A 17,356-nucleotide genomic window follows, 5' to 3' on the forward strand; every position below is an offset into this window, starting at 1 on the left:
ATTTTCAGCCTCCATACTGGAGAGTAGTCTTTGCTGTCCTCCAAATCTCATGAAACAGAGAATTCCTTACACCATAAAAAAGAATTCAGATGGGGGGGGGGGTACCAAAACAGTCATCTACTCTACCTTTCTGATTTGAATTTTTGCAAGTTCTGTGAGAATATATGTTAGAATACTTTGTGAGCTATGAGCTTCTAGATAAATTGCTATTCTTAGTGGAGAGGTCCTCCACGTTTGAGAAGGTAGAACCAAGATGGCTTGGAAGATCTAATGCCATTCAAGGGAACAAGAAACTTGCTGTTTCTTCTCATTCTCTCATGAAAAACACACTGACCCTGCTGAACTCTATTTAGACTTTGCAGAGTTTATAGCCCAAGGCAAAAACAACCGAGCTTTCTTTAGAGGATAAAGTTACTCTCTGCTCTCTCATCCAAATCATATACCAAGCTTCTCAAAGCAACAGAACTGCAGACAGAAAAACCAAATAAGAAGCTCATGTATACTGAGTTTTAAAAACTATTGTGACATAACAATAACTTTTCAAGTACAAAAAGTAGTGCTTGTCCAGGTATTAGCACAGGCATGCTTTTACAGAATACTGCTTAATACATTCTTTTAGTGCATAAAATGACTATTTTATTAAACAACTTATCTAGCAGTTACTTGGGCCTCCCTTCCCCATACACATTTTCCTGCTTCATTTCAAATATACGTCTTGGGAATCTATAACTATAGATTTCAGAAACCTATATAAATCTTTTAAGAAAAATATTATGTGAATTTAAGATATAGGTGTCATTCTCAACAAAGTGCTTTCTTAGCATAACAGCTCCTTAACCAAAGATAAGGGGGAAAAAAATGACATAACAATGAGAAGTTATGGGTATTCTGTTTCAAACAGGTTGAACTAAACATGAGTTAGTCTCCCTTATAATTGAAATAAGTTTTACAGTGAGGATTCTAACAGAAGCTTATAGAAACTCGATGAGGAAATCAGATAAACATAAACTGAATCAGTTGATGTAAAAACAGTATCTACAAACATAAAATATGAAGGAAAGAACATTAATATAACTGGCAATGGCTTACCCAAATACCTTCTTACATTTGCACTTGGTCTACAAAGATTTCAACAAATATGTATGAATACACCTACAAATACACCAGTGAAATAGGTGTTGTTTCTGTACCTCCATGTTGCAGAATGCAGTTCCACCACAATGACACTAGTATCCTTCCTGCAGAAAACTGAGCAATTTGACACAAAATCAGCCTAGGGAAGAATTGAGCCATAGTTGCTGTGGCATCTCTATTGGGAAAAACTACAGTCACAGTGACAAGGGCCTCTCTTGTCCCATGAATGGTGTACTTCGAAGCGTGCATGATAGGGCAAATGCACAGTTGTTAGTGGAACTGCTTCTTAGATTGTTCCTCACTTTGGGTACCCCTTTGCCTTCCTTTTGAATTAAATTTCAACAAAGTCAAGTCCCTAATTCTTTAACCTCTTTGGTTCAAACCACAGTTCCTCTCAGATGCTCCATTCCCCAACCTCCTCCATGACTCCTTATGTATGTATGAGATGGGTGGATAAGAGAGAAAAAAACAACCAAGTGTTTTTGTTTCAAGTTCAGGACCCACTATTTCCCAATCTTTTGGAAACCATTAAAGGGACCTGTCATTCCTTCAGGAAGAAAAAAAATAAAAATAAGTTGTATAAAAGAGTCTGACACCCCATAAAATTAATAACACAGGTCACAATTAAAACTGCTGACCAATGCTAATTTGAATCACATCACCTAGGATAAACTACAATGAGCTGGTGCCAAGACTGGGGCAATTGCTAGAGCTGAACATGTGCTTATTGCTCTGCATTGATGACAAAACAATACTTGAGCCTATGGGAATATCAGGGTATCAGGATGGTGGAAAAAGAAAGGGATATTAGACAACCTGATACACTGGGGGAGGAGGGACCCGGAGGTTGAGGAAAAAATGAGTCTATATTTGGCAACTGGGACGGGTGTGGGAGGGGGTGTGACGCTGAAGTTGAACCTCAGAAGAAGAGAACACTAACCCGTAGCAGAAAGGTCATAGGAAACCTCTAGCCATCAGCTAATCTCAGCCCAGGATGTCACCACAGGTATTTTATCTGCAATTCATGCAAATTCAAATGCATTCACTAGCATATGTAAATTATATGCAGATGGTGTGTGGATATCTAAAAATAGGAAGAGGTAAGCTCTTAGAACAAAGGTCACTCTTTTCTAAAATTCATGAGATGGCAGCTTGTGAAGAACGGGAGAACCTGCAGGAAAACCACAGCAGTCCACTGCTCTTCTCAAAACTTGGAGCTACTTGATGTGTTTAACAGGCAAGAGAATTTGTCACAATTCTCCAAGGTAGGATAATCGTCAAGATCTCATCCCCTTCTTAGGGGAAGAGAAAGTTTCCGATTCCCACAGGTCCTTTATGGGCTCAGTCTTTTCCTTCTACGGAGAATCTGTCTTTCACAGCCCACATTTGAGAGCACTCACAAAGGCTGTCACTTCAGTACAAAAACACTGGGAAAGCATCTCTAACTTTATGCCATTCTAACCTCAAAAAGTCCATGTCTCCAAATAGAGTAACGTGAAAACTAACAACCTGCCCTCTGAGAATTAGATTGACACTTTATCTTACTACTTATTATCATCTTTAATAATAACATTAATAACATCCATACCTATCAATCGTTTAGATAGCTTCCAAAGATGTTTTACTTCCATTATTAGCTGGTACTCATTCAATTTAATTAAATAACAACAACAAAAAAAAACTGTTAATATATACTAGTATAATTGCTTGAGAACAGAGAGACCCAAGCTCCAGCTTCCCCATGACAATCTCTAATCAGAACAAAGCTGAAGGCTTCTCTGTCCCTCCTTTTTTTCCCCCCACTATAAAGCACTTCCAGTCCTGTGTCAGCTTTTGTGTCTCTGCAAATGATGGTAACTTACTCCATGCTGTAGCAAGCTCTATATGGTCCCTGGTTTTATTTGGGTGGCCTTCATTTATTTTCACAGAACAAATACCAATGTGGAGTCAGATTTATATAACCATTTACTGTAATAAATTAGTTTTGTTACTTGTTCAGAGTCACATGTACATATAATGTTAGAAATGTGGGTTCTTATGAGCAGTAAATGAGACAACATGCAGATGTGCTAATTGTATTAGCAGCTGCCTACATCGCCTTCAAATGTAGTCAAATAGCATCCCCAGAGATTTATAGATTTTGTGTTTGTTTAAGTTAAACAGGAACATGAAGATACTGATGTGGAAGGGAAGGTTCAGAGAAGAACGCTTCTCCAAGGCAACAGATAGTGATGAAAAAGGCTGGGGCTGGTACCCAGCTTTTCACTAAAATGAGAACATTTTTTACTATATCACCCTGTCTTCTTTGGTGACCTATTTTATAAGGACTAATCAAATATGTCCTGGTCATATATTTTCTACCCTTTCACCCTTTATTAAGGATTATAGTGATAATGCACACCTACCACTGATGTTAAACACACAAAAATACTTAAGTACAATGAAATAAGAAGATTCTATAAAATGAACTGAATGGCTAAAACATAAAAATGATGACATCTCTTTTAGTTTTAGAAGGCATTTGATATAAATAGGAGGGTAACCGATATCCAAATAATATCTCATTGTTCATTAAGATGAACAATCTACGAGCTTGGGATTTTATTATTTTTTCAGCATGCTCTTCTTCTGGTAGCCGTACAGGGAGTAAAATAAATAAAAAGGGCTCTTTTCCTCCTCAACTTGCCTTCTTGTTCAGCATATAACGTAAGTGTCCACTGGCTGATCAGATTTGAAAGTGCTTGGATGCCTTCTCTAAGGCTTGGTAATATCACAAACCATACACTGCTACCAATGACCTCTCAAGGTCTTCCTCCTCTAAATTTTACATATTTCTGGATAGAAGGAAACACAAGAATATATAAGGATCAGAGGAGAAGATTAAAAGAGAAAGATAAATAAATACACTTGTCTGGAAAACCTGCTCAAATGCTTAATCCATTATTTAAAAAGAATACTTATCTCTTTCCCTTACTGCAATTTCCATCTGCTTTAGAGGCCCCAGGAATTTGTGAGTTTGTTTTTTAAATAAGAAATTTAAATTCAAGCACCTATCAATTATTCATGTCAGTAGTGCACTGGGTTAGCATAAATTATACCCAAACCTCATTTTAACCTATAGCATCAGTGAGACCCTTTATCAAAGCTGTTACTGTGAGGCCCAAGAGACTAAGTCTCCAAATCTTGGAGGAGAACAGACAAGAATTGACAAAGGAAAGAACAAAGCTGTCTGAAGTTTGAATTATCATGATTATAAGCCCTAGAATAATTAATGCACTGTTTTATAAAGATGAATATTTATACTTCAGGTAACAGGTATATAAGAATTCAAGGTTAGATAACCATTTTCTGTATTTATTCAGCTTCCATTAAAAAATAAAAAGCCACTTAGACAAGTCCCATGAATTTTCCTTCTCCGAGGTATCTGAACTGAAGATACTAGGCTAAAGGACAAATATGCCCGTATTAGTCAAGAGGGCCTATCAGGAAACATTGGGCTCTTTTATAATGGGTAATAATGTGGGAAGAGTTTATTCAAGGGGCTTATATAAAGTTGCAGACAGGGTTTGGGAGAACCAGTAGGGAAAAGGACAGCAGTCTAGCTCAGCAATACTGGGAAGGAAACTCTTGGATCTAAGGAGACTTGGGAAGGGTGTGGTTACCGGTATCCAGAAAAGGCAGCTCTTAGAAGGTCACTCTTAGGGCCACTTGAAAGCAGTTATGAACTTCTTTCAGGGATCCAGCTGACTGCAACGACCCAACAAGGAAGGTGCAGAGAATAAGTGCCCTTCTTCACTCTCCTGCAACCACTGATCTCCCAACTGAGGCTTCCATTGGCCAAATCCAATGGGAAACCGAGGGCCAAGGAGCCCATTAATGCAGTCCCTGAAGGTCAGCTTTCTGGAGTAAAGAGCAGGGTGAAAAGTAAAAAAAAAAAAAAAAATCCAGCACAACTTCCACTATATATAATACCATTTAACAGGTCAGCTACTTTGACTGCAGTACATACATATTGCTAATTCATCTAGATGAGCGAATCAAGATTAGTGCTCTTGTAATTATTCCGAGGAAGACCACACAGACATTTCATATCCCAAAGCAGACTGAAAGTCAACTTCTCAGTATCCATTTTTGTCTTTCTTTTGTCTACATTGATAAATGTGACTCCCCTTTACAACAAGAAAAGTTTTATAAAAGAAATAATAAGTTCTAGGGTGCTAAGAACACTCATTGGAGGGACATCCAGCTCAGATGAGACAGGCTGAGCACAGGCGTGGCAGAGGAGGTGACACAGGGGAGCCGAAGGCAGAGAGGAATTCTGCAGGTGAGAAAGGTGGAGGGTGACCAGCGTGGCACCTTCAGGAACTGCTCAAGTCCTGTAGGGGAGGCAGAGCACAGCAGACTCGATCATGAGGGAGCCGTGGGGTCTTGAGGGTCTTGTATTTTCAACGTAGGTCTAGACATTAAAGGATTCAAAAATATCACTCAGGCAGCAGGATGAGGGTGAGACAGAGACAGGAAAACCATTTAGGAGACACTTACAAGGACGTAGGTAAGAGAAGGAGGATAAACTAACATAAGGCTAGTGAGGAGGGATGGGGGTTTGTGTGTAAGGCTTGTGAAAGCTATTAAAGAGGAGGAATTAATGGTGAGAATTGTCAGGACTTGATGACGAATGGCTGTTGAGCTGAAGGGGCAGGGATGTCTGGCTTCTGCTCTGAGAAGAGCCTTTTTCCTATTGTACCAAAACTTTTCATGTGAGGCTACGTCCCAGAACCAAGAAGATGATCAAAAATGTTACTTACTTTAACGTGTTGCATCATGAACCCATATATATGGAAATGAATTTTTTTAAATATTTGCTGCAGGTTCTATTATGGTCTGAATGTTTGTGTCCCTCCAAAATACATATGTTAAAATCCTCAATGTGTTAGTATTAAGAGGTGGGGCTTTCAGGCAGTGACTAGGTCATGAAGGTGGAGACCTTATGAATGGAATTCATGCCCCAATAAAAGACGCCTGAGCTTGTTTGCCCCTTCCCATAGGTGAGGACACATAGAAGGCATCACCTATGAAGAACGGGCCCTCACTAGATGCCAAATCTATTGAATTTCCCAGCTTCCAGAATTGTGAGGATTAAATTTCTATTGTTTATAAATTACCCAGTCTTAGATATTCTGGTATAACAGCCTGAACTAAGACAGCTGTATATGAAAAGTGTCAGATATTTTACAAAATTGCCTACTTTGTATATATTAAGCCTTTAGTAATGTTCATATGTAGTCAACATTACATACATTTATTTGATAATCACTGATCAACTACTATGCAATATATTGTAAAAGATATTTTGTAAAAGTACTACAAGAAAAATTTTGAAAATATTTGGAAAAACAAATGAACCTGTGATAATGACCCTACTTTTCTCTGATAGGTTTTGTCTGACCTACTAAGCTACAGGATAACTTTATCTTAACATATTTGGGATAAATCCTTGGTATAAAGAAATAATGCTTCTACCTGTTAAGGCCATAGATCTATAGTGTGGTTTTTTTTCTCTAGTATTGCACTGACACATTTTCCTTACAACCAGAAAACACTGATTGCATTCACTGGCTTTGCTTTGAAACACTAGCTCCTGACGACAGACCTCATCAGTCCTGAAGGAATGGGAAAGAGAAGGCCACACACACTGTGGTCTCTGCAACAGGGCAACCTTCTTACTACCAGAAAGGATGTCTGAAAAGAAACTAAAGAACCAGGAGACATGTACATCCACCCACCCTGGTTACATCTTCCTTCAGATAAGAGTTAAGAAATAAAATGAAAAATCCATTTCTTTTAGAAAAGGAGCCTTTAACCTACGGGTGGGTTTATGTTGAGAAGGAATTAGATTCCAGAGACACATACCACACATTTAAAATATAATGTCATGGTCTCATCTCCTACTAAATATGTTGCTATGACTTTTAAGCAGAGAGAACATTAGACAGGAAGCAACCCAGAAAAGGGATGATCTAACTCAGACATCAATAATTCATTTATTGGAAATAGGAGTAGTGGGATGAAATGCCAGGAGACTGTTTCATTTGTAGGGAGGCATTTTCTATTTTAAGCCTAGAACAATGCAGTCAGCTTTATTTGGCAAGCTAACATGAATGGAGGCAAAACTGAATGGAAGGACAGGGTTTTATGGTCTCCTCTAATAATGCCATTTCCTTAGCATCAGTCATTTAGGTCTGACATATCACCATCTGGGAACTCGAAAAAGTGACAAGAAAGGGATTTTTATAACTTTTGTACTTCAGAGTTAATTTCCTTCACTCCAAAGCTTTGGCACTGGAAATGTAATCCTGCAAGTCTGAGAGAGACGATTTGCATAAAGTTTTGAGGGCACATTCCCTATTAGTACTGAAAGTGCTTCAGGCACTCAAGTTTCTTACTAAGTCATTCCCCAATCCAACCATCAGTAACATATATTATTTCATCATTCCCAAGCATTTAGCGCAGGGCCATTCACAAAGCAGAGTCTCAATGAATACTTGTTGAATGAATGAATAAATGTAGTCAGGTACAAAATAATTCCAAATGCTCTGAAGTCCACTGGTCTGATTGTTCAATGAGGAGGCACTTTTGTAGCATTTGCCTCAACTTCCTTGTTCTGACAATGATTAGAAATTCCTCATTATCTTATTCAAGTTCAAGGACTCCTGCCCCATTGAGGAAGATAGGGAAACGGACTTAAAGAAAAGCAGACTTTCTGTAGACTGAAGGAATCACAGCTTCCAAGCCCCCAAAGAGGCAGAAAAACCTACGTAAACCTCTAATCCTGGAAATAAACAGACTTCCAAGTCTTAATTCCGATTTGAAATGTTCATATGCATACATATTTTGAGATAATTGTAATTTTCACTGAATATTCATCAAGAATTAGATATATGAGTAGAATACATAATTTTAACAATAACAACTATAATCATGTAACACATAGTCGGAAAGAGCAGTTAGACCCAAAGACCATAAAGCTAATCTGGGAGAGCCAGGGCTAAAAGTCAACTCTTCTAAACTGCAAACCCATTCTTACCTGCTAATGCTAAGTGACCACTATCCAAACAGAATCATCGATCTATGGATCCATGATTAAAGACAGATCCGTTGATCATATCTATCATTGTGGTTTAGCGAGCAGAGAGGACATTTTAACCCTAAATATCTGAGTACATACGCTTGATCAGGCAAGAAAAAAGATCAGGCTCAACTATTGAGAGGAGGTAAAGGTATGCCTAATACCCCAGGGGACTGCTGACTTCCATAAAGCAGGGGTAGGGAGTGCTGGTATTGTACCACTGAAAATGTCGTACTCCACTGTCAAGACTATAAAACTCAGCACACATCTGGAACACTGCCATGCCCTCCAACAATCAACCCCCCACTGCACTCAATGAACCACGGGCAGTGCTTACAATGGGTCAAAACAAGACACACTAGAACACCCCAGAGTGAGCATCACAGCAGTGATTCTTCTTGAGCAAAGGTCTTGAGAGTGGTCAAGTTTAATAGGAATCTTCACAAAGAATACAGTTTTAGAAGGGTAGTCTGTAAAAAGCCATTAAAGCCAATACTGCTGTCTTTACACATCGACATCATGGTTAGCAATGTTAGTCACACATCAGACATACCCTTGGGGAACAGTCACCACCAACAATGAGAGTTTCTTGTTTTCAAGAAACCACCGTGCATAGACCTTCCTATCATTTTACTGTTTCTCTTTTTTCTTAATACAGATGCGATATGATAAATTTAGTGAATAGTGATTGTACAGTCAGTTCTGCTATAACGCTTATTTTGAAAATACAAATTTCTTCCAACACAAGTGACATATTAGGGGATAATTTGAGCATAATGTGAAAATTGCACAATTTTGTCCCAGACACTCTAGGTGAATGCAGAAAACACACCCAGCAGAACTGACCACGTGGGAGTACACAAAACACACAGAGCTACACACCTCGGGGCACAATGGTCCACACTTAGCCCCTTCTGGTGCTGCCACTTCTCTCTAATATCAGATAACCCTCCTTCCACCTCACAGTAACCTGCAAGCTGCCACCCTCCACGCAAAACAGCCATCCTGGGGGCATCCCGTATTCTGCTTAACTCCACCCCCCTGCCCTTTATCTCTCAGCCTACTTTGTATTTTCCTCTGTCTTTAATTTTTTTTTATGCCTTTTATCTCTTACTATTTTATCTTTTACTATCTTTCTCTTGCACAGAGTGGTGGCGTGTGAGGAGAGCAGGCATAACGAGCACACATTTCCATCGCACACTTTTTCGAGGTAAGATACCACATTTATTGTAGTTTTTATGTATTTCTTAATTACTTAATATGTATAAAGCTGGGCTACTATTTTATTAGATCCCTATCTTTTGTATGTGTGTGTCACTGATGACATTTTAAAATGTTAGATTCTGAGTCTATTTTGCTATTGCCCTGTGTTTTTAGATTCTGCAGAGTGCTATTATTCTGAAGCATATATATCACATTATATATAGCAGGATGAACTGTACATTGAAATTTAGCAGTAATGCTGCCTTGGATTGAGGGTGTCCCCAAAACTTGACCCCCAGTGTAAGAGTGTTAAGAGAGTGGGAAATCCTATTATGATAATTGAAAGGTGGGGCCTTGAAGAGGTGATTAGATTGCAGGACCATGCAGTAGTGAACGGTTTAATAATGGTGGTCAGGAATGTGGTTCTGAGGGCCTCAAAAGGAGAGTGCATGAGGAACTGTCTCTCTGCTCTGCCATTTTCTGCCATGCGAGACTCCTAGGTTCCTGTTGCCACCAACAAGATCCTCACCAAATGTGTTCCCTGGACTCTGGACTTCCCAGCCTCCAAAACTGTAAGCAATAAATTTCATTTTCTTACAAAGTATCCATTCCAAGTATTTTGTCATAAGCAACGAAACAGACTAGTACAAATGCCTTGTTTTTTGTTTTTAAAGACTTAATTTTTTTAGAGCAGATTTAAGTTCACAGCAAAATTGAGAGGAAGATACAGACATTTCTCACATACCCTTTGCCCTAACACGTGTATATCAGCAGAGCCTTTTAAAATATTCAATGCTTCAAGTTTCTTCTACAGTGTTTCATCCTATTTTGTAAACTAGGCTAAAATACATCGGCTCATGCTATTTGAATCTATAAACCCTTGAGTGAAATTCACTAAACATTATAATCTAGGCAATAACAACGAGGTCTGAAAGAAATTATCCAGTTTAAATTAGGCCCCTCTCTCTTGTTTGGAAGTTCTAGAAAATTCTGTGTATATCAATTTGTATATTAATGCTTTCACCACTGAATCTGATCTGTAATATTTACTTGGTTGTTAATATTAGCAACTAATTTGTAGAAACTTCTTTGTAGATGGTAAAAAAAAAAGAAAAAACTTAAAACTATGTACACTTATAATTTTCTAAGTCATATGGTTTTATCCAAACTTATTGACTGACTTCATCAAATTATAGCTGAGAAATTTTTCTCTAAAAAGAAAAGCGGACTGAAAACAGCACTTAATAAATGGACTAAACAATAAATGGACTAAACAGTTCTCTTTGCAACTTCTTTGATCCCAACCTAAAACATGTAAATAAAAATTCAAATAAAAATACTTAAATCACAGTATTATTTTTGAGGAGCCTTTGCAGTAAAAGGGGAAAAAAAAAGTTAATGTGATATAGAGATTGCAAATATCTAGTAATCTTTTAAGGAATCTGGGTCATTGTAAGCAACAAAAACCATTCCCATTTACTTGCTGAGGAGTGTTAAAATGTTGTTATCAAGTGGATGTGCATTTTCATTTGCATTCACTAAAACTACTGTACTAACTGGAAAGTGTAATTGTGGTTAAATGGGTTTCTGTACCTCTTGACTGCTGGGGATAAGAAAGGTAATGAGTTTGGCAAGTGGCAATAATCCTTCTAGGTATTTCAGGTATATTAGCAGAAAACACAATCATTGCAGAGTAGAGCAGAGTGAAGGAAAAGTAAAATAGGAAAGCCACTGGCAGTGACCTCAAAGGCAGCATTCAAATGTGTTGAATTTAACAGAATAATGTAACTCTTTTGGAAGGTACTTTGTCTTGCCTCTCCCTTTAACACCCCTATCCCTAAACAAATGGGTCACAGACCAATTACCACATGAAGGGCAATCTCCCTGACTTCCATCTGCAAGATTTGGAAAAGCCTGGCCATTTTCCAGACCTCTCTCTTTGCACCCAGTCTTACTATGTGGACTGCCCTTTTTCTTACTCAGAAGCTTCAGTGGAAAGACACCTGTTTATCTTGGAGCAAATTACGAATCACGTGTTAAGGATTTCGAAGAAAATACTTCCCTTAGCATGAGCAGAAAACAAAGCTCCTTCCAGGCACTTGCCAGCCACCCCTCACTTGGGCCTTACTTGTTCTCGTTGCTTGCATCATAACGAGGCATTGGGTCCAAGTCATTCCCATTCACGTCACAACTCGCCAGAGCATCCTATGGCCACCGAGGAGAGAGCGAGACAAAGGGACATTCATTAATTAGCCATTGACCCTCAGGCTTATGCATTTTTAAACACACTTGTGCAGGAGAGTAATTAGGTTAACTAAGTCACTCTGGTCGGTCGTGGTGTCAGGATGCCTTAGGGAGGACTGCTCCTTGGGTAATAATCAGTGCTGTAGTTTTCCCCCTCAAGGTGAGGAAGTGCTCTACACAGACCAAAGAAGTGCCCAGTCCATTCTTGCCAGCACTTTCTACCTTGTATCTAGAATGACCCAGTTAATAAAATGTGTACCTTTTAAAGATATCCTCAATTATCACCTTTTCTGTGAAGTATTCCTTTACTACCTAGAAGCAAAATGATTTATTCTCCACAGAACCTCTCCCTACTCCTTACTTGATTTCTTGAGCTTGAAACTTCTTTATTATAATTTAAAAATTCTAGAAGACAAAAATCATTCACATATTATTGGCAAGGCGACTAATGAATCAACATTAGGTATTAATTATATCAGGTATCTTGGTTCCTCTATTAGACAACACTTGTCTGGTTTCAGATATTGTGTCTACTGTAAAAGAGTCTATAATTCAGATGTTTTTTCTGATACCCAATGGCTTTTTTTTCTCTTGGTGGCAGTTTGGTGTTATCAGTGCCACACCCTACTGGGTGACCTAACCAGCCAGCTCATACACAATGGCTTATAAATCAACCAAAATGACAAATGAGGTTTTCCTATGCTAAGGTTTCAAAACGAGCAAACAGCATCTCCAAAATCAAAGTTAGATTTGCTTATTTGCTTTTAGAAATGATTGTGGAAAATCTCCAAATTACTAAAAAAACTTTATTGGGTTATTACCATCATTCAAATTGATATCATTGTAGACAGCCTAATTTAGGACGTTCTGAATCTTCTTATACTTTATAAAATCCTAACTTCTTTGTTCATGAAAGTAAACAGTATCTTTGTTTTTCTATCTTTAGATAGAAATACAAATAATTTTTGTATTTTTGTTTCTGCAAATAATTTTTGGTACATAGAGCCTGAAATGTTTGGGAGAATTAAGCAAAATATACATTAAATATGAAAGTGGTAAGTCCCTGCTTCCTGTCTGCAGCCCTTCTTAGTCGCAATTAGAGCACTAAGGACTTTGGAGAGTATCTAATGTAATTTACTAATTATACTTATAAGGAAACAGAGGCCCCAAGCAGGTTAATTTCTAACCTGTTTTAGAAAAAAGTAAACAAACCAAGACTGGAGCCCAGGTCTTTTGACACCTCACCCAAGGTGCTTCCTCTACTCCCCACCAACTCCAACATAGAGAACTGGGAGGGCACCAGGACTGCTCCACTGCACAGATACTTCTGAAGAATTTTCTTTCAAGGAGGAATAAAAATAAAAATGGTAACAACTGTAATCATAATTAGGTGAAAGCTATTTGTATTTAATCAAATACATTTGTATGCAGCAGGGCACTGTAGCACACAGTAAAACCCTCTTTGCATGTGACAAGAAACATCGCTGCTAGGGCACAGGAAGCCAAAGTTCTTAGATCTGACACTGGATAACTGACTTCAGTCTTCAGTTTCTTCGCCTATTAAATGAAAAGACTAAACTGAAGTTCCTTTTTAGCTTTAAAATTCTACGTTGTGAAGAGACATAAATTTATGTGAGTGTGCTTGGATGCAGCGTGACAGCAGCCACTCAACTGTTTTGCTCAAATGAGGACTAGATGAATTTGCAGTGCCTTCTGAAGAAGGGGACTTGACTGATGCCTATGGACTACTGGGAGGACGATTATTACTGTCTTGTAAAAAAGAAGAGATGGACAAAGAGGCCAGCAGAATAACTTGAAATAAGTCCTAAGTGCACTTTTCTCCATAGAAGAAACAGAGTGTTGCCTGGCCCTGTCTGGTTGGATGAACTGAGTGGAGTGCTGGCAGCAGATGGTGGTCGTGGTGTGGTTTCTGCTACCCAATTGCTTTCTTTTTGTAGGTCAGAACACCAAAGGCACTTGAAAGTTGAAAGTGTTCTCTCAAGCTTCCTGTACTCTAAGAGTTCATCTTTTATAAGAAAGGAGCAAAACACAGAGCCTACTGTATCAGTCGCTACATTTTTCAGTAGCTTTCTCTCTTTTTGATAATCTTAACATGAGCTCCATTGCTTCCAAGATGGGAAGATGTTTTGACCTCAGCAAGTACTCACATAGTTTTGCATCAGATCTGGATGGGTTCTTTCAATGCCATCGTCCAGGATGGTGACCACGATGTTCTTTCCCGTGTAGCCTCTCTTCCAGGCACCTTCGATATTCATGTCTGATTGGCAGGGATGCGTGTTGTCACTGCAGTGCTAACAGAAGAAGAGGATGTTGTAAATTATAAAATAGTGAGATTTGTTATTTGTTAAGATAATGCATTAAATTAACAGCAATTTGGTGGATTGCTAGTAGCATAGCAGCGTGAATCTCTAGCATAATAACAAGGGAAGATAGGAAGAAAAGATGTGGGGAAAATAAGTGAACTAGAAATCTCTGCCACCAGCACCTGTTCCGATACTACAAATCCTTTGGACAAAGCTAAAGTAGAGTATATCTCAACAGCAGAAAAATGGATGAATCATTTTATCGTTAGCATGAACTAGTAACATGAATAGGCATCATAGCACTTTACTCATGAGTCCAAACCAAGTAACTGAAGAATTCTGTAATTTCTTGACCAGGCACTGAGAAGCCAATTCAGCTACAAATAAAACTAACTCCGGTGGCTTCTGTCACCCGGAGGTGTGCTGCTGTGAGAGACCATGAGGGAGGAAGCATAGCTGGCTCTCCCAATTTCTTTCACCCAATTAACACTGGCTGTTGTGTCATAACGTGTCAGCGCTGGACACACTTATTCAGCACTGCTTTGAGAAGGAAAAGAAAAACAGTGCAAAGCCCAGAAGGTGCCGACACAGAAAATGTGCGCGAGGGTTCAAAGGGCAGGCTGGGAAACGTGCAGCCTGAGCCCCTTTTCTGCAGTAATTCCATCTGCAGTGGCTATGACATACAAACACCCTGAAAAATAAATTAAGCCAGCAGCTTTTCCTGATATAATTTACTACATTTGCCCAACCCACAGTTGTTCCTTGGAAGTCCATCTCTCTGAAATATTCCTGAGTGGTGTTGTTTTTCAGGTTCCTGACTCTGTAGAGGAGCAAAGGAAAAGAGATTCTCTGCCACATGGCGCCATGGCAACGCGAGCCACCTCGGGTCCCTGACTGCTCCTGCTTTCTTCCTGCTTTATAACAAACAGTTCACGACTTCAGGAAGGGAAGAGAATGCCAATAGCACAATGGAGACCCCGCTGCCATGGATTCATTTAACACACACTTTATTGAGCACCTACTAGATGCTGGGGTCTGGCTGTGAGCAAGACCAACGAGTTCCCTGTCTTGGAGGGGAGACACAGAAAATAAACAAAGAAACAAGACCATTCAGAGTTCTCCCTGTGTTTTGAAGGAGTTAAAGAGTGTGATATGATGGTGAATGCTGAGGGATCTGAAGATATTACTTTAGGTGGGATGGTCAGAAAGAGACTCCAGTTTCTGAGAAAGTGAAATGTGAGCTGAGACATAACCGATGACAAAGAGCTGGTCTGCCCAACAGCCCAGGGACAAGTGTCCTGGTAGGGGATGCAGCAAATGCAGACTGGAGGGCAGGAAAGAGCTAACTTAGCATGTCAGAGAAAGAGAAAGATCAGTATTGCAAGCTTAGTGAGCAAGGGAGAAAAGGGCACAGAAGGTGGCAAATTAGAATGGGAGCCGGGGTCAGATCATTCAGGGGTTTTATTCCAACTACATCTACATGGAAGCTCTTTTCTTTCCAAAACTCACCCCTCAAAATCAAATGCTAACTAATGACAAATACCTCCAATGCCCCCTGAAATGAATTTTTCTAATTAATGTATTCCCCGAATGAGACTGCCTTTTGTGAATATTATAAATATATTTGAGAAGTTTCAAGAATTCATTCTAAGAAAGGGTGTACCCATGTTCTCATGGCAGATAATATCAATTTCATAGAGAACAGAGGCTTATATATTTTTACAAACATGTGCATCTTTTCCCACCTTCCTGACTTCTTTCTGGCTCTTGAGCCCCTGCGCACACACACTCTGCTACTCTTCTCTACTGATCCAAATCCCAGCCTCACAGCTCAGGACCTACCTCCTCCCACAAAGCCTTCTCCAGCCTACCTGTCTTCTCCCCTTCCCCAAGCTTAGGAACACACACACACACATGCACACGCACGCACACACACACACACATGCACACCCACACTCACACAGATTCTGTGCTAAACAATCCAACCCCTACACAATGAATTCTTTTGAACTGTTGTTGACTGCTGAATCTTGGGTATGAGTTTTGTCTCCCTGATGTAAGCCCCTCAAAGACCAGGCATTAAGCTAAGTCTCACCTAGGATTTCAGAAATATTGACTAATTACACACCAGAAATGAGGTCATAGCCTCAACTTTATTTTCAAGTTTAAAACTGCCATAATGCTTCCTGCTCTGACCTCTGCAGAGGTTATCCAGCCAGCTAACGCTTGGTTAACAGAGACGATAATGAAGAAATAGTGTAGATTTCTGAAATGCTTACATTTTTCATGAGTCTCATTCTGGCCAAAAGTTTGGGCCTCTCCTCACCAAATATTTTAATTTAACACAAAGCAGCCTTGACAGGTTTCCATTTCATTTTCTTTTCCAAACCTGCTGTGGCCACCTGTGGTATCGATTGTGACATGCAGTAATGTTAATGTGGCCAGGAGGTGGGATGGAGGAAGGAAATGCACAGGAAATGGGAAACCCACAAATGGGATAACCGGCCTGGAGCGGAAGGATGCTGCCTGAAATTGTAATTATGACAACTGAAGAAAAGCAGCCGTCTATGGAAAACATGTGTCTCAAAAGTGGAGCAACTTGGTTTCTTTCTGACTTGTACCACCTTTTTCTTTTTTCCTTTACATCCGCCGCCATTGTATTGGTGGGGGGTGAAGGAGAGGAAATAGCCAATTGCTGCTTTCATTTGGAAACCCTACTACAGTAAGTAGCCAAAATGTCAAAGTTGGGGGGAGGTTACTCAAAGACTGGGGTGCTTCTTGCAAATTAATAAGGTCAGAGGACACTTAAATCAGAACCCTAAGTCCTGAATTTGAAGCTTAGATTTTTAACACATTTCAAGTGATCCAGGCTTCCAGATGTGTTTCTAATGTAGTTCCATATACTCAAGGTATCCAGAGAGCAAAGACTGGGAAATACGGATGTCACTCAACACCAAGGACGAGAAAGAGTCCATCATTTCCTTAGGTGACATATGGTCCTTAAATTGGGCCCTGTTCACTTGACAGGAATCTATGTCACAGCAGCACTCAAAGGCAAAAGGAACATACATTAGCCATGGTTTCCTCATAGAAAGTCATCCACGTTGAGGAGATCTTTGCTAGAGCTCAAACTAAAGACCAGTGTCTGGAACCGTGTCACCGCATATGCAGCCCATAGCCTGGTGTTCACAAAAGGGGACAGTCAGAAAGTTCCAGTATATCTGAAGCTGAGGAAAAACCATATATGTGCATAGTATATGCAAGATAAATATTTATAGTAAATGTATGTAACTTCAGCTCTGAATACTGTACTATATTTTAATCA

General features: G+C 39.4%; 1 protein-coding gene across 1 annotated transcript in view; it reads right to left on the reverse strand.

Moving 5' to 3' along the window:
* The window catches only part of PCSK5 (proprotein convertase subtilisin/kexin type 5), a 399,384-nt gene that overhangs the window by 271,788 nt on the left and 110,240 nt on the right, over positions 1–17,356 (reverse strand). Inside the window, exons 4-5 of the mRNA XM_063080405.1 lie at positions 13,876–14,019; positions 11,592–11,668 (exon numbers count right to left, since the gene is read on the reverse strand). Coding sequence (XP_062936475.1) covers positions 11,592–11,668; positions 13,876–14,019 — 221 coding nt within the window. The remainder of the gene's footprint in view (positions 1–11,591; positions 11,669–13,875; positions 14,020–17,356) is intronic.

The sequence above is a fragment of the Cynocephalus volans genome, chromosome 16 (genome assembly GCF_027409185.1).
Source record: "Cynocephalus volans isolate mCynVol1 chromosome 16, mCynVol1.pri, whole genome shotgun sequence".
Taxonomy (NCBI): Eukaryota; Metazoa; Chordata; class Mammalia; order Dermoptera; family Cynocephalidae; genus Cynocephalus; species Cynocephalus volans.